Genomic DNA, 20,898 nt, shown 5'->3' on the forward strand with positions numbered 1-20,898 from the left:
CTCCTCTTCGTTTCTATCCTCTCATCCACACGTGGTCATGGTCAGGTTTTAAGAAACAAAGATGGCGACGGCCAACGGGTCAGACTCAAGGCCTCAAAACTACAGCCCATAAAAGCAACAGCAGACGCCTCCGCTCTGATGTGTGATGTGGAAATCTTTCATAAACAGCGATGGATTACAGAACCCATCGCCCTTTTCACAAAACAAACACCATTACATAGGTAAATGTGTGCAATAAAAGCCCCGTTACTTGCTCGTGACGCAAGGACAGATCTGTTGAAACGCGCTGTCCCTGAACGTGACGTGCGATCCAAATCCGCACGCCTGCTTTTGGGCTGATTTTTATGTGTTTATTTCCTCTCTAATTAGGTCAGTTTGGATCAAGAGCCAAACCCACGCACAAACAAACACATCTTTCCACTGTTGGATCATTGCAGGGAAATGTTAGATCAGTTTGCTTAATTAATTGTCTACCACTCATGCGTTTTTTTTTTTTCCAATGACCTCAGGCCGACACGCTCGCAGATTTCAGATGTTTGTTTTAATTCTGTCATAACACGCAGGTCAAAACCAGACACAAAAGGATCCCAGTTTCTTTGTAATTAGAGTGAATTAGCTTCAGCTTAAAGTACGTATCACCACGCATGGAAGTGCAAACGTCTTCTTCTCCTCTTTGTAATAATTACTGTGTAAGTTCAGTAGATGTTTATCTTGTCTTCGGCTACATCTCGGACTGATTGCATCTCCGCCAAATCCTACAAAGCCTCGCAAATGATTTAATCTCTGGAGCTGACAGCCGTGATTCACATTCGCTCAATCCGGCATCGGCTTGATGGAAATCCTCCTACTTAAGTGCTAAGCTGAAGCAGTGACTGACAGAATTAAAGCAGGGGTGAATAGGTTAACTCGCTATTCAGCTATAATTACAACCTTTTAGCTTTCTTCAGTCACGTCAAAGACGCTGAACTCTGGTTTCCTCCCCACCCCCCATCTCTGGGAAATGTGCACTTATCAGAAAAACTTGAGCAGAAACAAGACGTGAACTAATGGGTGAATATTAAATAACCGCACGGATGCATGTAGAATATTTTAGTCCGCTCGCAGAGACCGCCGATAAGAAGCTCTACGATTCGTTCCGAGCGAGTCGGGGGCCTTTTGTTAATTTCGTAAACAGGGACGTAATTGACCCGCCGCGAATGCCCCACTGTCCAAACAGGATTATAAGTAGTGCAGAATTGTCGCCAAAGGCCACAAACTGCGTTGTTATCGCGCTCTGCAGATGGCGCGTGTGCACACAAAGAGCTTGGCTTTGTCGAACAACCGGACTCAGGTACGGAGCCCCCCCCGTCCCCCTGCCCCCTTCAAATGACAGAGATAACCGAGACGACGGCCGGCGCTCTCGTTAACAGCCTCTTACTGCGGGGAGTCCTCGCGCTGCAGCACATCTGCCCGCTCGACTGTTTGCCTTAAATTTTTATAACAAACTCTATTTGACTTTCAACCGAAGGATCGTCTGAATTTTCCGCTCGGTAGCACATCATTAATGCATTGTGAGAGGAAGATCCTTGAGGAGCGGCGCTACACATCCCATCTGTGCTGCTCCCTCGCTCGCTCGCTTTGCCGGAAATATATGGTAGCGTTAAAATATATAGAGATTAGATAGATACTTTATTTACCCTGAGGGAAATTCCGTAAGTACAAGTTTGCTCAATATCATTTACTTCTCCTGTCAGCGGTTTTATTGTTGTGGCTGATCGGTGTATACGCATATTTAGCCAGCGCCACGTTATTTCATTAAATAGTGAGTGATTAGAGATTCCAACTTCATGGAAAGAAAAGTGGATTTTAAATCAAGGCCCTGGAGCCCGTCGCCGTCCAGGGCCTGGATCAGGAAGTAGTTGGCGGCTACAAGTACCTGGGAGTCCACATAAATGACAGGCTGGACCGTAAGGACATCAGTGATGCCTTGGACAAGAAGGGCCTGAGTAGACTCTAGTAACTCACTGCGCACATTAAAAGAGCTGAGCTTCCTGAGAAAGTCTTTCTACCAGTCTGTGGTAGTGAGTGACCTGTACTTTGCTGCGGTTCATTGGGGGTAGTAGTAGTAGTAATAGTAGTACCAGCAAAAACAGACATCAGTAGGGTCAGCAAATTGGAGTTGGAGGCGTTTGTCTCAGTGAGGGACAGGAGGACATTGGATGAACTGCTCTCTGTCATGGACAATCCATCCCACCCACTACACCGAACACCAGAGAGGCAGCTCCGCTCCCACAGTGAAGGCTACCGGACTTTTTCTACACCAAACCCTATCCAGCTGTGTGAGAGCTTGTCTTTTTGTAACAATGAAGCTATTGTGACCAATGTCCCTTGTGGATCATTAAAGTCTAAGTCTAAGATCTGATGACATGTGTTTTACATTCCCATAAACATCAATCGATATGCAATGGAATTCAGATTCAGATTCAGGAAACTGTCTCCGCAGGGGCAATTTAAGGCACATGAGAGCTGCGTGATTTACACTTTTAAGAAACAAAAAATAGAAACAATTATGGCGTAGATTTATTTTTCTTGTGTATGTACTGTGTATTGTTCCAACTTCCCAAACCGTGCATGTAACCCTAACCCTAACCCAAACCCTAACCCTAACCCTACGACCATATCAGTAACGTGAATGAAGTGCAATTACTGGGATAACATATTTACATGCTTGCAGAGGTTGTACGTTCAACAACACCGGATTCATTCAACAGAAGAAGATGACCATATTTTATTTTATTTTTTTATTGTATAACTCCTTTCTAACACCGCCAGACTTATGCGGCTGTATTCACATCATTAGAGCCACATTAGTGTCCGTGTAAACGGACCGTTTATCAAACCCTGCCACGTTTGATGAATCCCTTTAAAACTTCCTTCCTTTGGAAAGCGCAGCTGCGGGAGACGCAAGTTACAGAAGTCTAATTACTTTACTATTCAGACGTTACACTGCTGATATGAGGGATCTTTTGAGGAATTGATGAATTGCTGCTCCGTTCAAAGAAATCCATAAAAAAAAAAAAAAAAATCCTTCCAGAGGATGCACGAATGCAATCCGCATCGCACGCTCGCACTGTGATTATTCTGCCTTTTCATTACGGATGCGCCCAATAAGTTCCACAGCATGAACTTTTCATGTTTAAAAAAAATAAATAAATAAATGCAAATGCACAGTATTTATTCATCCGTGTTTGCCAGCAAGTGAAAATGTGTTTGATAGTATGGTAGCGGCGCTGCGTACCTGCCTGCGTCAATTCTGATGAAGGTCAGGCGCTGGGGATGTGGAGTGACAAGCAGAGAGGTGCGAGAGCTGAGGGCGGAAGAGAAGAGGAGTGAAGATGACAGTGGCTGAGATGAAGGGCGGCGGTGGGGAAGGGAGACCTGCTATCTGGGCGAGGTGTGATTTCCCATATCTGCCAGTTGGAAGATAAGCCCTGGGAAGCAGAGGGGTTACTGGGAGAAAGGAAAAAAAACAGGAGGGGGGTGCAGTGCACAATGAGGTGTGCAGGGGAAGGGGAATTGTGCATGCTTTTCTCTGTGTGTCAAGGGATGGCAAAGATACAGTCCACAGCAGCGGGATCAGAGTGGTTATGAGAAAAAACAGAAATGTTTGGCTTCCCGGTGATTTAGATAGCAAGAGGAGAGGCTATCTAACCCCCCGTTCCCCCCTTCCCCACGGCTGGGAGCGGAGATCTTCCCAGCCAAAATCTGCAATTCTGAACAGCCACCTTGGGTTCGGCGAGGGGGGGGTGGGGGATAGGTTTCCCCGGACTGCAGAAAGGCTGCCGTGATGGAGGCAGCATCTGTCATTTGCAGATTCCGGAGGTAGACAATGCTAAGAGGCGCCTCGGGAGTGATCCGAGATCCAGAGTTGCGTGTCTTTGCTGTCTAGTCCAGGTGAAACGCAGACCCCGCGGAGCGCAAGGGGGAGAACAAAGAGTGACAGAAATGAAACATTATGAATGCCTGTAGAAGCCTCACGGCCCCTGCCTCCTCCGCTTTTCAACGGAACCGGAGGGAGTGCGCACAGGAGGGAGTGTTTGGACGCCCGAGTTGATTTTTAGGTTAAACAAAAGGCTCTGTTGAGATAAAGCTGGCACCTCCGAATCTGTCTGGAGCAAATTTGTTTTTTCCTCTCGGACGGACAGCTGGTGTCCTGATTTTTAAATCAAAGGCGTTCGCCGCCGCGCGCGCACGGCGTTGGTGTTACGCTCGGTGCGAGCTGAGCTGAGCTGAGCCGCAGCTGCAGAAACCGAAGTAAGAAAAAGTAGATGTGAAGCTTGAGGTTGTGACAGATTCATTTTCTGCCTCACTTTTTTTTTTTTTCATCCGAGCTCTTCTTAAAACAAAAGCTGATAGAGCAGTCACAACGTGAGAAGAAAGAACACTCATTTAGATCTTAAGGCAAAGTTCAAATACAACACTTTCCTGTCAATTTGAGGCACAATAATTAATTAGTAGCCACGATTCTCTGTCGGTTTAGCTCAGTCGCACTGTGACAGCCCGGAGATGATCAAAATCGAGTTCAGCGACTGCAGAAAGAGCAATTAAACAATCGTAATTGAGGGTCTAAGAATAGAGGACGTTGTATCCTGAAGCCCTCTGAAACAAATGTGTGAAGAGTGGCTGCAAATCTACAGTACTTGCACGGCGCTTTTTAAACATTTTCTTTAAATTACACTTAAGAATAGATGTTCTTGGGCCTTGGTTAGACAGAAACAGCAGGAAATGGCGCGTGCAACAACAGGTCTGCAGCTCGACGTCAAACAGGGACGTCGCGGTTCGCGGCCACCGCGTCATCACTGAGTTATTAAGGCCCTCATGCGACATGTCGGCGCCACGCGACTTGCAAACGCAGCAGAAAGTCCACATCTCGCACGCACAGAAGAGGCATCAGTGTGATGCCGAATCATTTTCCCCCTTTTCCTCTCCGAGGAGTTTAATGTGCTGACGCAAAAAAAAAACCACGGGTGGGCGGGTACACCAGAGAAAGCATCCAAAACTAATGGAAACAAGTAAAGAAATGCGATGGGAGAACCATTTCTCCACATTTGCATGGGCGAAATGTTTGTGGCCGTGGAAGTTCTGAGGAGATTCCCTCCGGCTAATCTCATTGACTAAGTGGAACTTCAGAACGACTTGTTGTTGCGATTTGTGAGTTGTGGAGGGATTTAAGTATCCATTTATGATCACAATATATCTCTTAAGATACAACACATGGTGTCTTTTCACTGGTTTTATAGACATTGACTCCTTTTGCTACTCCTTTTGTTTGACCACTGGTTAAAAAACCACATGGTGACTTTTATCTTACATTTGACACATCTGCAACTACAGACGTGTGATGCAGGTTCATTGAAATTTAAGTGTGGTAGGAACTTGCTTCGGCTCATGCTCATGTGCTAAACAAAAGGGTGTGGATTAGCCCGGATGACGCCTCTGTTCAACATGCCATAAGCTGAAAAGCCTGCTAGAAGACGGCGCTCGCGGTGAGAGATTAGTAGAGCCAAGCATCTAATAAATACAAGCAGAGATTTTTAAAGAGGAACTTAGCATAAAATGGAGCCCCATATTTACATGTTCAATCACAGGGAAAGCACAGGCTTTTACTTATGACAGTGGTTTTATTGTGATGTCTAGGTAAGGCGTACAGCTAGTCTCGTTCCTGGTGTAAAACACCACGCAGCACCTGAAAACCACTCACACTGGTGTGTTGACGGAAGTCGAGGGTTTTCAGGTGCTGTTTCACTTTTGCTAACGACTAATTGGCAACACTACATCACAGCACCTATGCTAAACTAAAGCTAAAGATAGATCAGGACAATGCCTGGACTGATTTAAAAACGCTTTTTCTCACGTATCCAACTCTGGAAAATACGGTGAGTGACTAAATTTAACATGGGGCTGGCGTATCTCTTTAAGTCATCCTGATTTAAATTGAAAGAATATATGAAAAAACTGATGCTGTGTGGCAGAACAAATTAAACCAGTTAAATGTTTTAAGGCTGCTCGAAGAAGAAGAATGAAGATGTCTTCTGTCAAAATTCCAAAGGCGTCACGTTGTTTCACCACAAGATGCGCTCAAACGAAAGCAAACCAACGGGGATTTAAGATAAAAGATAAAAATTCGACTAAGAGACAGATATGCACTCCGCCGAGCGGATGCGTACACCGAGCGCTCAACAGTTTGACAGTCCAGCGAGCAGTTAGCCAGAAGCCATTGGCCAAAACCACCGTGGGCTGTGCTCTCTTTCTGTTCAGCAGAGCGGAGAGGCCACGAAGCAGAAAGGGAAGCCATGCACTGTGGCGCCTGTCATGGCTGCCAGGTACCGAGGCACTGTTGCGGGAAGTTGATAATTTTTTATTTTTTTTTCCCACGGATTACACACCACACACACACAAACTCGGACACCAAATCAATCCCCAGGACGGAGAGCAGGTGGTCAACGCGCGGCGCGGCAAAACAAACTGGTTAAAGGTCACAGAATCTGACATGGAGAGCTTAGAGACTGTGGCATCTGCTCGTATTCAAAGAGGAGAATTGTCAAAGTAAAACTGTTTATTTTTTTCTCTTGTTTCTTGCAGACGCAAAGAAGCAAAAGAAGGAAGGCAAGAAGCGAGAGCGCACCCAAATGGACTGATGAGGACGTTTGCGCCTGAGGAGACGTCCGCTGCCCTGATCTCAAAACGGTTCCTCTCTATATGTCCTGTAGGTTGGCAGTAGGAGCCTGTATAGCTTTGACAAAACCAGTGGAAATGTGTGCTTTTCTTCTTCTTCTTCTTCTTCTTCTTCCTAGCGCCTCGTAAGAAGCAACGCGTACGTTGCCATAGGAGATATAATACTCAGTGGTATAGGGACGAATAATGAGAAGATTTGTTGACTAGTGTTCTCAGCTAATGATGTTATTTCTAGGATTATTTTCTTAAAAACAAACTGCCTAGGATTTTGTCGTCCGACTGCATAGCCTAACCTTAATTCGGAAAGCTTCAGCTTAATGAAGCCGTGGAACTACATACATCTTCACTTAATTCATTTTGCAGTTGTTCCCATCGCTTACTGGTGGTAAGTGACAATAAACACGATAGTCCTGTCCGGAGGTTGCGTTTTTTAGTTTCTTTTCCTCTTGCTGCTCTGTTGTACCTCAATTTACACCCACTGATTGTTACTCTCCTGTTTCTCCTGGCTGTACAAAAAAAAATAAAAAATAAAAATGTAAATGAAAAACAAACAACAGCAACAACAAAAAAAACATTGTACTGTAGTCCTCAGTTGAGGTTAACATTGCTTTTGTTTCCTGGTACATTTCCAAAAATTGAATAAAATAAAAAAATAAAAGTTAGAAAAGACCCAACGTGTTTCTCCTCCTTGACATGCCAAGAAAAGTCCGCACCAGTGGTTCAAACACATTTCATATATTTTTATTTGAATTTCATTCTGAGAGAGGATATGGCACAATGTAACCACTTAAATGCAGTTCATCTTACAGTGTCATAAGTGGGGCCGGTGACGGTAACACTCGGATTTGTTGTCCGCGACAAATAGTTGATTAAGAAAAAAAAAAAAAGAAAGAAAGAAAGAAAGAAAAAGAAAGAAAACAGAAATCAATACCATTAGTTTACTGTACAGGAAGTATCATAGACGAAGGGGAAGAAGGGGCAGGAGCATAAATGAGGGATCGCTGTTGGGGGGGGTGAGGGGTTAAACATTCAGATAGTAGCTATTAAACATGTGTATGTACATTTCAAATGTACCACATCCGAATTACATATAATGTATTTTAATATAGATATATACAATGCAAACAATAGACTTTTAAATTTCCTATTGCAAGAGAAGCCACAAGCCACAGTGAGTGATACATAATGAACATCTACGTACATAAGCAAATGAAAAGTTAACACCTGAATGTACATTTAACACTTGCAGCAGGCTACTGATTTAGCTTTTTTTTTTTTTTAGTTTTTTAATATATAGTATTATTATTTTTTAATTTCAACATTTAAAATACTTTTGCAACCCAGCTCAGGTCGAAAACAGCCTTCAGCACATAACTCGCTTCAAAAAATAAAAAATAAATCACCTTCTCCCCAGAGTGTTAAAATTGCAAAAGTTATAAAGAGTGTCCGGTGAGATGTAGCAGGGGGGAGGGGAGGGGAAGGGAGGGGGGGCGGACCAGCTTCTTCTTCTTCTTCTCAAGGTGAGTGTGAAGCTGCATAAATTTACAGGTGCAATCAAAACGAAGCCCCTACCTGTGGGCTCTGAACTGAAACTACTTTTAACTTTTGTCCTCCTTTGGGGGTCTTTCCCCACCCCCACCACCCCCGCCTCTTTTAAATTCCATCATTCTGGCTGTGAAAGTCCCCCCCGCCCTCCCTCAGTGTGTTCAAGTTTTGCTCATTTTTACAAGGCAGGAATCCATTTCTTAGCAAACCCCAAATTTGAAATGCACATATATTTATACCTTCTGCCTTTATATATATATATGTATGTATACGCTCTCTCGGAAACACTTTCATAATCCATAATATTAATATCACATTTTTAAACCAAAAGAAAAAAGGCTGTACATTGATCGTATTCTAATTTATAATACTACATGTGCACTTTTTTTTCATTTATTTATTTTTTTTTACAATAATAAAAGAAGCAGATTTACAAAAATGTGATAGAAAATGTGTGATATCTACACGTGTTCCTGTGGCGCGGAGTGTGTCTAAGGTGAGGCCCGTGGAAAACGGTCACTACTGAAGGACGTGGGTTTAAAAGGAGTGACGACAGGAGAGAAAACGGACGTGATCGCGTCGCGTGCATCCTCCCTGATGTGTGCAGTGATATTTTGTCCGGTCTGGTGTCTTCGCGCCGAGGAACGCTACACAGCAGCAAGTTGCACACACACACACACACACACACACACACACACACACACACACACACACACACATAAATGACAGCGCTGATCTCGACGTAATGACACATAAGGTTGTGCAGGGGGAAGGGTATGACAAAAGTGAACAAATTGGATGGGAAATCGACCAAAACGACCCGCTGTGTGTGCGAGATAGTATTCAAATGTGGCATTCCTGTGACTGTGTGCTGTCATGTGGGGGGGCCAAAAAAAAAATAAATAAAAAAAATGTGATGATTATTTTAGATTGTTCAGTCCGCACTTTCATTGCTTTTGCAATCAGAGATGGAAATGACAGTAACGGGAGCTCAGAGCTGGGGGAAGGAAAGATCATTTAGGGAAAGCCGAACAACACGCTCTTCAAGGAGAATCTCACTGCAACACAACTTCCAGAGCAGACAACGACGCAGGCGGTGTGGGGAGGGGTTCAGGATAAAAGAGCAATTTGTTCATGTCACTCCAGATAAGGCACTTCAAATTGCTCGGTACAATCCGACGATATATAATATATATGTAATCATATATAAACATACATTTTCCGTGTCACCTTGCGGAACCCGCTGCGTTTTCGCTTCATCCGCACGAGACCGTCGAGAGATTCATCTCAGCGACGGCGGCTTCCCAAGAGTGAAGCCAGAGAAACCTTAAACTTCGAGTCGTGCGTCATGTCATATACGTGCTCCGTAAAAGGAGCGTAGCCCTTTGACATAAGCCGTGCGAACGGGAGCCCAGCTAGCTCTGACGGCACATTATGATCTGTTGATTACAACAGAGACTGTTTATTTTACTCACGGTAGACAGATGGACATTAGAACATATATGCACACGTACACATGGAGTATGCTTTTTAATGGCCTCGTAAAATGTTAAGGTTATCGCTTTAGTGTTTGCCGAAGGTGAGAATGACACAATGAAAGCAGTGTGGGGTGGGGGGATGGTGAACGGTGCGGTATCCCGCCGTGTTTACGCCAGGCGGCAGGTTTCGTCTGGGACATTGAGATTCCTCCATCGGGACCTTTGGCTGACCTACCCCGCATCGCTGGGACTTCTCCAAACATGGACCACTCTCAGTCCTGATCTTCTAGCTTTGGAGTCTGTCACCGCTCTCCCTCCCGTGCTTCGCTTCTCACAGCCCCGCTCGTAACCCCCCGGCTACAAAGGCACGCTTATCTGTTCCGAGCGCTCGAAGAACGCCTCGGGGCCATCAGCTGGCCTTCCAGCTCGCATGCGCGACAGCTGTGTACGTTCCTCCCATATCACCCACCTCCCCTCGGTTTCCACCAGGCCTGATACAAGAACGTCTTCAGCTCCGCCGACTTGTCTGACTTAAACTGTTTACCAGAACTTTCTTTGGAGACAACCTTCGCTAAGCACTTCTTCTGCTTCTTCTTTCTTTCTTTTTTTTTTTTTTTGCCCTTTTCCCGCTCCAGGAGGGCGATAAACTGCCATCACCTTCCATCAAACACCCAAGCAGCTGCTCAAACTGAGACCCCTGGACCACCGCTTGAGCTGTGAGCCACTTACTCCCCTGCTGGTATCACTCAAACGACAGCTTAGCGGAGATTAATCAGATATTCTGGAAGGCTCTTTACCCACTACCGAGATGTGTGACGGATGTCAGACAGACATGGCTCCACTTATCACCGTGACGGATGGTTGGATGTTGAACTTGGATGTATGCCTCGGTTCCTGCTGAAACTGCTCAGATAATCACAGGCCGGCCTTGACTGGTGCAGTGGGAGCGGGGAGCTAAAGTGCATGCACTTAAGTAAACTTTTAGGTACTTTTTCCTCCATTATTTTTTAAAATATGATGACTACTTTTTAAACTATCGTTGCAGGTGAGAAGTAAATGTATTCTAAATTTCAGTAAATCTATCTGAATCATAAATGAACATGTAAAGCTTGTATTTGCACACAAAAGGCAACTGAACCTGTTTTACGTTTCACCACTAGAGTTCAGATGTTGTTGAACATCCAAACACAAACTCAAAACTACCCTACGTTTTTTTGTTTTTTTTTTGCTTTTTTACGTGATCTGACTTCTTTGTTGCCGAGTTGTCTCGAAACTTTAAACTGCATCCGTTTAAACTCATCCGTTTTAACCAAACACACACCTAGCGCTCTCCGTTAAATCAGGTGAAAGCCACCGTGAGAGTCTGTCTGTAGCACCTGGTGCAGGAAACTATGGATTAATCCTAGAAGGCTATTGATGTGCTGCTTTTCTCCTTACGCCACCTGAGACTGTCGATGAGAGCATGTTGTTCAATCAATAGCCCCAAAAACATTTTAATCAGCCTAACATTTACACTTTATTCCTTTTGATTTGGTGCGAAGTAGTAAATTACTGAAATACCTGGAAATTTCTACAATTCCAGCACATTGCCGCCATCTGCTGTTATGTTTTGCAGAATCGTATATTAGAGAGAGTCTGAACAACTAGGGAATGGACCGTCTGAGCTATCCCTCTATGCCGATTGGTTCTGAGGTGGTCACGTGTTTCATGGGCACCATTTTTGCTACATCTAACCAATATTCACCCATAGAGAAGTGGCAATAACAGAGAATAAAGGCTCCAGCACAGGATTCACGGGAGAAACGGTGGAGTTTCCCCCGTGAACAAAACGGAGGAATTTATATGAGCGTAAGATTAAAAGGAAGAACTGGATGTCAACTAATTTCTCCCTGTTATGTGATGAGATAAATGTCAATGTCTCTCTTTGATGTTGTTAAGATTTTATAGCGAAAAAATAAAGTCATCCATCATTAATGCGAACATTGATCTCAAAAACACCCAACACCGCTTTACAAATGAATGAGGTTTGAAGTTAACTTAGCCTTATGCTAGCCTCATGCTAGCTAGTTATCTAGACTAAAGGCTTAGAAAAATAGCAGCTAGCGTCATATATACTGTGAAACCCATGTTTGCATGTAATTTATGTCCATGTAGACAGACAAATTTAATTGACACATAACTTTGCCTCGTTCACTACTAAGTTATTATGGCTAGCATGCTAATGCTATAATGACTAAATGCTAATGATACTAAATAACAGGAAAGTTTCATTATTTCTGAGTTTTCTGAGTAATTTCAAACTTTGAACGGTGATGGATGAACACAGGAGACACAGTTGGCCAGACTCTCTCTAATATACAGCTCTGATGTTATGGGTCACAGTGCATCCCCTAGCGGCCAAGTTAGGAATAGCAACAACTTTTATTTGTTTATTTTTATTTATTTTTTTGAAATTTGCAAAGATTTGGGCCAGATAGGATCAACCCTGATATATATAGTATGTCGCACATTATTGTTAATTTAAGCACTAAGTAAATAAGTTAACTTTGTTTGAATGTCTTTGCAGCCACTGAAGTTTAAATCACTCTATTAGAGGTTAAGATTTGAGCACAATAGTATAGGAATGGCCAATGCTGCTGCAGTCTGGATAAGTGGTGCACATCTTAAAGTAAAATTCAGTTTAAATTGTTGATTATTATATTATTATATTGTAGCTCTGCACGTGCATCAGTGAAATGTCACAGGAGAGAATATCTGAATGAATCATAAAGCAAACTGACGAACGCACACGTGACGTTCGTGACCTTACAAGACTTTGAGTAGCAGGATCAGACACCGAGCGTAGCACTAAGTGGGACACCGGCGGGCGCAAGCTGAGCGTGTAATGGGCAATCTTTAATCTCAAATGTAGGTGTTCCACATCGTCCCGTAATCTGATCAGCCTCCCGGTGAGTTTTCATTATAGCATCTGTCCCAGATCTCCGTCTTTTTTAAAAAAAAAAAAAAAAAAAAAAAAAAAAAGAGACAGCCTTGAGGAGCTATTCAGTGCAGGCGTAGTCCTCTCGCAAAGCCCCCCTACCGGCCTCAGTGGCAGCCTCCTGATGGCAAATGCTCATGCATATTCATCACTCCAACCGGCGAGCATACAATTACTGTAACCGAGAATGGGCTGAAATGATGGATGACATGCATGAATACGCGGAACACGCCTTACAGTAAATTAATATTTTCGCCTTCTTTCATTATAATAAATACTTTAATTCCACAGAAAAAAATTAATTGAATTAATCTACTGAAAATGTAAAATGTGTGAATGAATTACAGAAACGCGTAAAGACACAGAAATAGCCCTTTTTTAAATCACGAGGCGGTCACCTGTGATCTGAAGTAAACTCCACTCTTGGAGCGCACAAACACCCATCAGCATGTACACCCACATATACACACACGCGCACACAGGTCTTCACAGGTGTGTTCTGTACTCATCTGTACAGTAGAGTACAGAACACACCGTGACATTAATCCACTAATCATCAGGATCAAATGAAGTCTCCCACTCATCCACACACACACACACACACAAGACTATAATAAAGGACAGCTCTGAGCTCCAACCACCTGTTTCACGCACTGAGTGGGAGGGTTCTTCGCAGGGGTGAAAAAAAGAAACATGACAGGAACCATAAATATCTTAATAGCCTCCATGAAATAAACATCTGACATCCTGTCAGCGGGAGAAGCCGTAGCTGGTGATGTGTTTTCTGGAGATGGCAAATCAAAGATTGCGACTGAACAATCTCATACTACGCCCCCCCCCCATCCAACTCCCACCACCACCTCTTTAAATCATAGCTGTTGTTATTTGATCCGATTTATTTTCCTTGCAGCTATTACAGCTATTTCTCTGTGATGATACATGGCAGGTTGTATACAGGAATTAAAAATGTAGGAATCCACGCAAAATAGTGAATGTGGAAAATGAAGGTTTTGCAAGGGGACTTCCCCAGATTTCATGAAGATCTTTGCTCTAAGACGAAAGAAAAACAAAAAATAAGTATTAAGTTTTTGTACAGGTTAAATGCGTGTTAGGCTGGAGATACGCTCGCTTCCAAGTCACATGTTCAGGCAGTTCACACGGCGCCCCCGCGTTCTGAACTGCATGGGTGTGGGTTGTGTCACTTTGGTGTGTAAGCTTTTCTTTAAAACTCGCCACATATCAAATCCTCGTGCCGCCGCCTGAATCACATGTGCGCGCCAAAAAAGGCGGCCATGATGCAAACATGTAGTCAAAAGCGAGTATATCTCCGGCCTCAGAGGTGCGGGCAGGTGGATTTTATTTTTTTTTCATCTAGAACAGAGCCAGGTAATTGTTTCCGTTTGTTTATATGCTACAATAAAGAAATGAAGAAATGCACATGCTATGCTAAGCTAATGAGCTGTGTTGACTAGGTCTTTCAAATGAGGGGGTTCCACTGTAGATGTAGAATCATCCAATTGGTCCAAATAAAGTTTTTGCAGCCAAAATAACAAATAAAATACTTATTTTTCTCTTTTTCACTGCTTTGGTGTGAAAGGCAGATATTATATATATATATAAAAAAACATATCTGACCTTAACTAAATTGACATTTTAAGCTCAAAATTATTTATAACCACTAGTGGTGTGCAAAGTTGACAAGTGCAGATTGAATGTATGAATATATCTATTAAGTATTGATGGAAACTCATTCCCGTAGAGCCTCGTCCTCAGATGGGATAGCTTCCAGCTGTGGCGTGACCGTATTGGAAGCAGTCTACGCCAAAATGCCCCAATTCATTTTACATGTTGCTGGTTGGATGTGCCATGGTTGGAAAGAAGACGGGTGGAGGGGCGTGATTGAATATACACCGATATGTACAGCTATCTACAGGTATCTTCACTGAACTTCAACCTTGTGAGGTTTGTAAATTCAGACAGCCCTATTTTCCCAAGTTGTCGATTTCTTGTGTTTTTATTCGCACAGTGCAGATGTTCCACTGCTCTTTAACTTTGTGCATTTTTTTTAATCAGCTTGGTGTTGCTGTGTGTCCCCTCCCTTTGCTTTACTTTCTTTTTTTTCTTAATTAATTAATTTTTTTGGGGAGCACACCGCTCTCAATAACACTAAATTTTTCACAACCTCCCTCATCTATGCTGCTCCAGCTCCAACAAATCTCAATGCAACTGGCTCCAGTTGAATTTGTGTAAAGTGCTACAACCGGTCATTGAGAGGAATTGGATAAGTGATCATGAAACGGTGGAAAGTGATTTGGAAAAATGTACTCTTGCGGTATTTATCATGCTTACGAACCTCTTTCACAGACACACATGCACATGGATGGCAAACACACAGGTAACTCATACATCTGTGCTTCCTCCCAAGCGGCCCGTATTTATCTGGCAGACCTAATATTTTTGTATTGGCAGAGGAGAAGGTGTTTGAATGTCTTTTTGAACGTGACATTGCACAGGGCGTAGCAGGCTGGATTGATGGTGCTGTTGATGTAGCACAGCCAGTAACCAATAGTCCACACGGTGTTGGGAATGCAGCTGGAGCAAAAGGTGTTAATGAGCACCATTACATTATAAGGAGTCCAGGTGGCCACAAAAGCTACCAGGATGGCCATTATGGTGCGGGTAACCTTCTTCTCCCGCGACGGCGCCGCTTTCTTCTTCTTGTTCGGGGGCTGCTTGGTCATCTTCACAATCTTCCGGGCCACGTGATTCTGCCGCTCTGAGGTCGGGACGATCTCGACGGTGGCGTTGGAAGGTGTGTAGCAGTCACCTTTCGGGGATTTAGTCTTGATCTTGATGCAGGTCAGCTTGGAGCCCCCTGCTTTGGCCCGCTGACGAGGAAGCGGCTGGCTTGCCTCGGCGCTGGAGTTGGCCGCGGACGGCGCCGGTTCCTCGTCCTTCTGGTTGGAAGCGGCCGCGCTGCCGGACGTCGAGTCATTGGAGCTCTCCTTCTCCTCTCCGGGAGCGCAGTTCTCTCTCGCCACGTCTTCGCCTTCGGTTTCTCCCTCGGCCGTGGTGGTGGAAGGTCCTTTGCCATTTTGAAGTTTCCCATCATGCTGGTTGGCGCCATCCTCTGCATTCTGGCTCTGGGAATGCCCCGCATCCGCCCCCGGTACGTTATTATTGTTGGGTTTTGGTGTGTTTCTCCTCTGGACCGGTGACAGAGGCTCTGGGTTCACCCCCGACGGCTTGCGGTTATCTTTCTTGACACGGCTCTTGCTCGCTCTGGAGATCTGCCAGTACAGCTGGATCATGATAATGACGGGCAGGTAAAAGGCCGCGATGGCTGTGCCAAAAGTGACAGCAGCGTTGGAAAAGAACTGGATGTAGCACTCCTTCTCAGGCACTGTCCGGCCGCCGACAATGAACTGCCAGAAGAGAATGGCGGGCGCCCAGAGGATGAAAGACAGAACCCAGGCGGCAGCGATCATCATGCCCGCCATTTTGGTGGTCCGTTTGACAGGATAGCTGAGGGGCTTGGTGACGCAGAAGTATCTGTCAAAGCTTATGATGAGAAGATTCATGACAGACGCATTGCTGACAACATAGTCCAAGGCCAACCACAGGTCGCACACCACTGGCCCCAGAGGCCAGTAGCCTATTACTATGTAGACTGTGTATAAGTTCATAGAGCACAGTCCAATAATTAGGTCCGCACATGCAAGGCTGAATAAAAAATAATTGTTGACAGTCTGTAGGTTCCTGTTGACTTTGATGGAAAGCATGACCAGGATATTCCCAATAACTGTGACCAAGCTGAGGGAACCAGCCACCAACACGATGAACACCACCTCCACGGTCTTGTAGGCGCTTTTGCTCTCTTCCACAACTTCTGTCTCATTGCCTTCAGAGGCATTCCAGTATGTGAAATTGAATACATCCATGGCATTTGGTCTATTGTTGCCACCTCCTACTCAGATGGAACCTACGAGAGAACAAAAGAGAAAAGAAATGTTGTAATAAATTGCAAAACATGACTGTGACAGCCTCGGCTTATTAGTCATCTGGAGGATTTTGAATTAAAGATACGACGCACGTTTCTCTAATGTGGGAATACTTCACTCGTTTTCTCATTTCAGAAAGAAACTTTCAATCCTCTCCCTTTCCCAGCTTAGCAAGTATTTGCTCAAAATACACAAAAGAGAATTGATTTTGTGTTTTAAATAATCTAAAAACACAGGAGAGCAGAAATATAATTGTCTGAATTAAAATACCAAATGGCTGTGTGGCATCTGGCGCGTTTAATATAACACGTATTTATTAGTTGCGGGCGCATTCAGTTAAAACTATTCAGCAGATGCGATGCTGTCTTTCAATGTGCGATCGGAGATAGGTTGCAAAAATAAATGCACGTTTCACCGAAACAACACCATGAACACTACGACCTTTTGTTTTACACCAATTTTGAGCTCCGTCTAAAAGCAATTCATCAAATAACAGTGATAATTTTGGCTGTACACCAATTAGCTGGGTAATTAGAAGCTCAGATATCTGCCACATACACTTTTCATAATCAGTACACGAATAACACCTACCCATTAGACACCTGCTTAGTAATGGATAATTAAAAAAACAACTAAAATGGATGGTACAATCTAATTGTGCATGAATGGTTGATGAAAAATTAAATATATGGAACAGGAGAGATGAGGATATCACAGTAACATTTAGTTACCTCAGGGCACAACTATAGTCATTTAAATAATGAAGTCTTTTGATGCCAAAATTTCCATCCTGGTTAATATATCGACACTTGGTTCTATGACAAACTCATTGGACTTGCTGCAACTACTTTTCTTTTTTTAAACGTTTTAATGTGAAGTCATGGCAGTAGGAAGCAGTCTATTAACCCATCAGGTGTAATTTCTTCTTGAGGTTTTACTATCCAATTTCGCCAATGACATTTAGTTCAAAATGATGAGAACATTATGACTTCCTTCCTAATATTGGGTAGGTCTTTTGAGTTGTTCCTAGAACATTTGAGTGCATGTGCAGGGGGTTGCTGCTACTATCGAGTAGTGTCATTTCTATGGGGTCTGGTCTGGTCGAGGTGGGTGGTACATATCTAAACATCCACACAAATGAATGCCACATCCAAGCATTTACCAGCAGAACATCTGACAAGTCGCTCAATGTTATTTACTTCTCCTGTCAGTCGTCGTAATGTTGTGGCCAATTGGTGTGTAGTAGCATAGTGGTTTTCAAGTGTGCCACTTTAAGCCTGCAATATCTACCCGACCTGCAAGGTTAAAATAAAACAGCATTTTGTGGATCACATGAGTTTCTACCTGGAGAAATGTGTTGCTGGGCTGTCATGTCAAAGCATGAGCATTCTCCACTGCTATCAACATTTTTTTTCCCCCCTTAAAAGAACCTTAAAAGCAGGACCATTTTCTCGGCTTTTGTCTGCCCATCCACTTTGATGGATACGCTTTAGACCACATAATGCCTTATGACTAGCTTGAGGCTTAAATGACCGTCTTTTCATTTTCTTCTGCTTTCTGTTTCCAAACCCTCCCATTTACAGCTGACGGATCAAACTGTGAGCGCGCCGTTAAAACTAAAACATGCATTCTCAAAAAGAATAGCAGGAAAAATGTAATTATACACCACAAACAATCAATATTAGCAGGAGGTCAAGAAAATAAAAGTAAAAAAAAAAAAACTTTAAAAAGAATTATTGACAAAACAGAGCTGCCATTTTATCTTCAAAAGTCCATTTGCAACTTCCCTTCCCTTCACACGGCACTATAAAATTCTTTTGATCCCCATGTGACTCACTAGTTCTCGTTTTTAACCCTAAACATGTGCCTGTGTTGTAGGCCTTGCTTTGATTTTGAAAATGCTGCTCCGTTCTGCAAATCTACTCATGCTTTGATATTTATGTATTCAAGATGATGAGCAGACAAACGGCATCTCTCCTAATATCAGCACTGCTTCAATTCTTTTCCTCGACATCCCCATTTTGCACTACTCAACAGTATTTCAGCCGTGAAATCAAAGGTAAGGACCATTCTGTTGCTTAAAAGAAAGATCAATACGCTGTCCGATTGGCACTTGTGACATTGAAGTGAGTACAAATCAAGGCAATTTGACTAAAACCCACTAGAGACGGCCAGTTAGCCTTGTCCAGACAGCACGTGGAGATAGAAATCTATTCGAATGTTCACCCACTTGTGAAGATGTATTCCTTTCTGGGGTCAGTCATTCAGACAAACTTCATAAACATAATTAACCCTTCAGAACCGATCTCCATTAAAGCACTCAACTCAAAATGGATGGCGCTATTGACAAAATTCAAAGTGCGGCTGAACACTGGTAAATCGTGCTTTGTGACATCTCAAGGGTATAACCAACTTCACTGCTCCCCCCAACCTGCAGCCAACAGCAATGGTTCATCATCATTACTGTAATGGCAACTTTTTTCCCCCCAGAAATCCCAACTTCGTGTTCAGCAACAATGGTGAGTTACGGTAATCCAAATACCACAAGGATTGTTTTGTTTTATTTATCCATAGGAGGATGTTCAGGTCTTAAATAAACAACATTTGGGTTAGGGTTAGGTAGATACCGTCAGTTGACTTCATCAAATATCCAAACTTATCCATTTTCTTGATGATGCTTCTGCAAAAGCAGTCTTGTCCTAAATTTTGTCATTCTGGCATCAGTTCTTTAACCGTTGAGCCAAGTTGCTGAGTAACTAGTGAAAACTCACTTATCAGCTGTGCCAGAAATCCCTAATCATTGCATTAGGCATGGAGCTAAGCTGGGCTAATCCCCATAAAATGTTTAAGTCCTCCGATTTACATTCAAAAACACTAACAATACAAATGGGACACACTTGTGGCTCACTTGAGCCTAGTGGATTAGAGAAATAAAGTGGATGAGTATAGATGGTCATAGCACAGTGGAGGCAGTTAACTCCCATGGCTGCTCTTTGTCCACCTCCAGCTGCCATAAGCCTCGTCCCACACCTGAAATCTCTGCAACAACTCAGCCAAAGCTGCACTACTAAAGATACTCAAATCCCTTTTAAGCTCAGTGTGGACAGCCGTGGGTTTCAAAAGAAGGAGAAGAAGAAAAAAAAGGATCAGGGGAGCCTAGACTTGATTTTAAAGCTGCCAGCCATTCACAATATACCATGTGTCATGTTAACACTAACGTCCTACAGAAGGTCCTCCAAGGACAGGCAGTAATGGGCTGTTATTTCTAAACTCAGGTTGGAGTCTCACATGTTGCTGATAGGATTCTTGATTAAACGTCTTCATTTCATCTGAAGAAAAGTTGCACTGAACGGGATAACGACATCTCGGTCGCCGAAGCCGTAGCCTGCTGAGCTGGAGCGCAATTGCCGTCGCCTGGGGAGAACAGCAGCGGCACTCTTAGCATAGCTATCAATCATGTAGCTCACCGGCAACACTCAGCACTACTGCAGTCGGTGCAAGTGCATCTGACAGAGCCCAATCAGAGCGTGAGTGACACATCCATTATTATCATCCCAAGAGAGATGAATATTCAGAATATTTTTTTTGCTCCTCATCACACGTCTGCACAGATTAACATACCACACTTGGAGTAATACATAAAATAGGTTTGGCGTCAGTCTTCACCGTCCTTAAACTTGGATGTGACAAGTCTGTTGCTGCCAGACGTGAATAAATGAGCTTGAGTATTGTTCTGTGTTCACACTTAGGTATTCCTCGAGCTGGCTCACTAGAGCTGAAAATTGCCTATGCCCTGTGGGATACCGAGAGGGCCAACTTTTTCCCCACAGCTTCTGTGCCCATTTTGTCTTATGGGATGAGGTCCAGTCTGACCAAATGACCACAGAGCAAAAAATTGTTTAGAAAACTGTTGTTTCTGCTGCACCTTTCCTTATTTCCTTCTCCTTTTATTATCTGAAACTAAATAATCACTTACACAGGTCACCGGTTTTGCCAGGGACAGACAAACAGGTGAGGGATTTTCTGTTGAGGTAGCTTCTTCGAGCATAAATCTCAGAAACATTATTTCCTACTGTGCTGCTGTGCACTCTCTCTTAAACCGTTGCATTTGACTTCTTCCCCAAGTGTCAAGATTCCCCGTCCCCATCTGTGAGCACTGATCCCGAGCAAAACCCGGAGCACC

General features: G+C 43.6%; 2 protein-coding genes across 3 annotated transcripts in view; one reads left to right on the forward strand and one right to left on the reverse strand.

The window, feature by feature from the left end:
• Positions 1–7,383, forward strand: part of ptn (pleiotrophin) — a 44,456-nt gene extending 37,073 nt beyond the window's left edge. Inside the window, exon 5 of the mRNA XM_047575551.1 lies at positions 6,622–7,383. Within this exon, the coding sequence (XP_047431507.1) occupies positions 6,622–6,677 (56 nt within the window). The 3' untranslated portion in view covers positions 6,678–7,383. The remainder of the gene's footprint in view (positions 1–6,621) is intronic.
• A 5,585-nt stretch (positions 7,384–12,968) lies between these two features.
• Positions 12,969–20,898, reverse strand: part of chrm2a (cholinergic receptor, muscarinic 2a) — a 68,319-nt gene continuing 60,389 nt past the window's right edge. For both annotated transcript variants that reach the window (XM_047575897.1, XM_047575898.1), the window contains exon 3: positions 12,969–16,696. In XM_047575897.1, the coding sequence (XP_047431853.1) occupies positions 15,150–16,655 (1,506 nt within the window). In that variant the 5' untranslated portion in view covers positions 16,656–16,696 and the 3' untranslated portion in view covers positions 12,969–15,149. The remainder of the gene's footprint in view (positions 16,697–20,898) is intronic.

This window comes from Mugil cephalus, chromosome 22 (assembly GCF_022458985.1).
Source record: "Mugil cephalus isolate CIBA_MC_2020 chromosome 22, CIBA_Mcephalus_1.1, whole genome shotgun sequence".
In the NCBI taxonomy this organism is placed as follows: domain Eukaryota; kingdom Metazoa; phylum Chordata; class Actinopteri; order Mugiliformes; family Mugilidae; genus Mugil; species Mugil cephalus.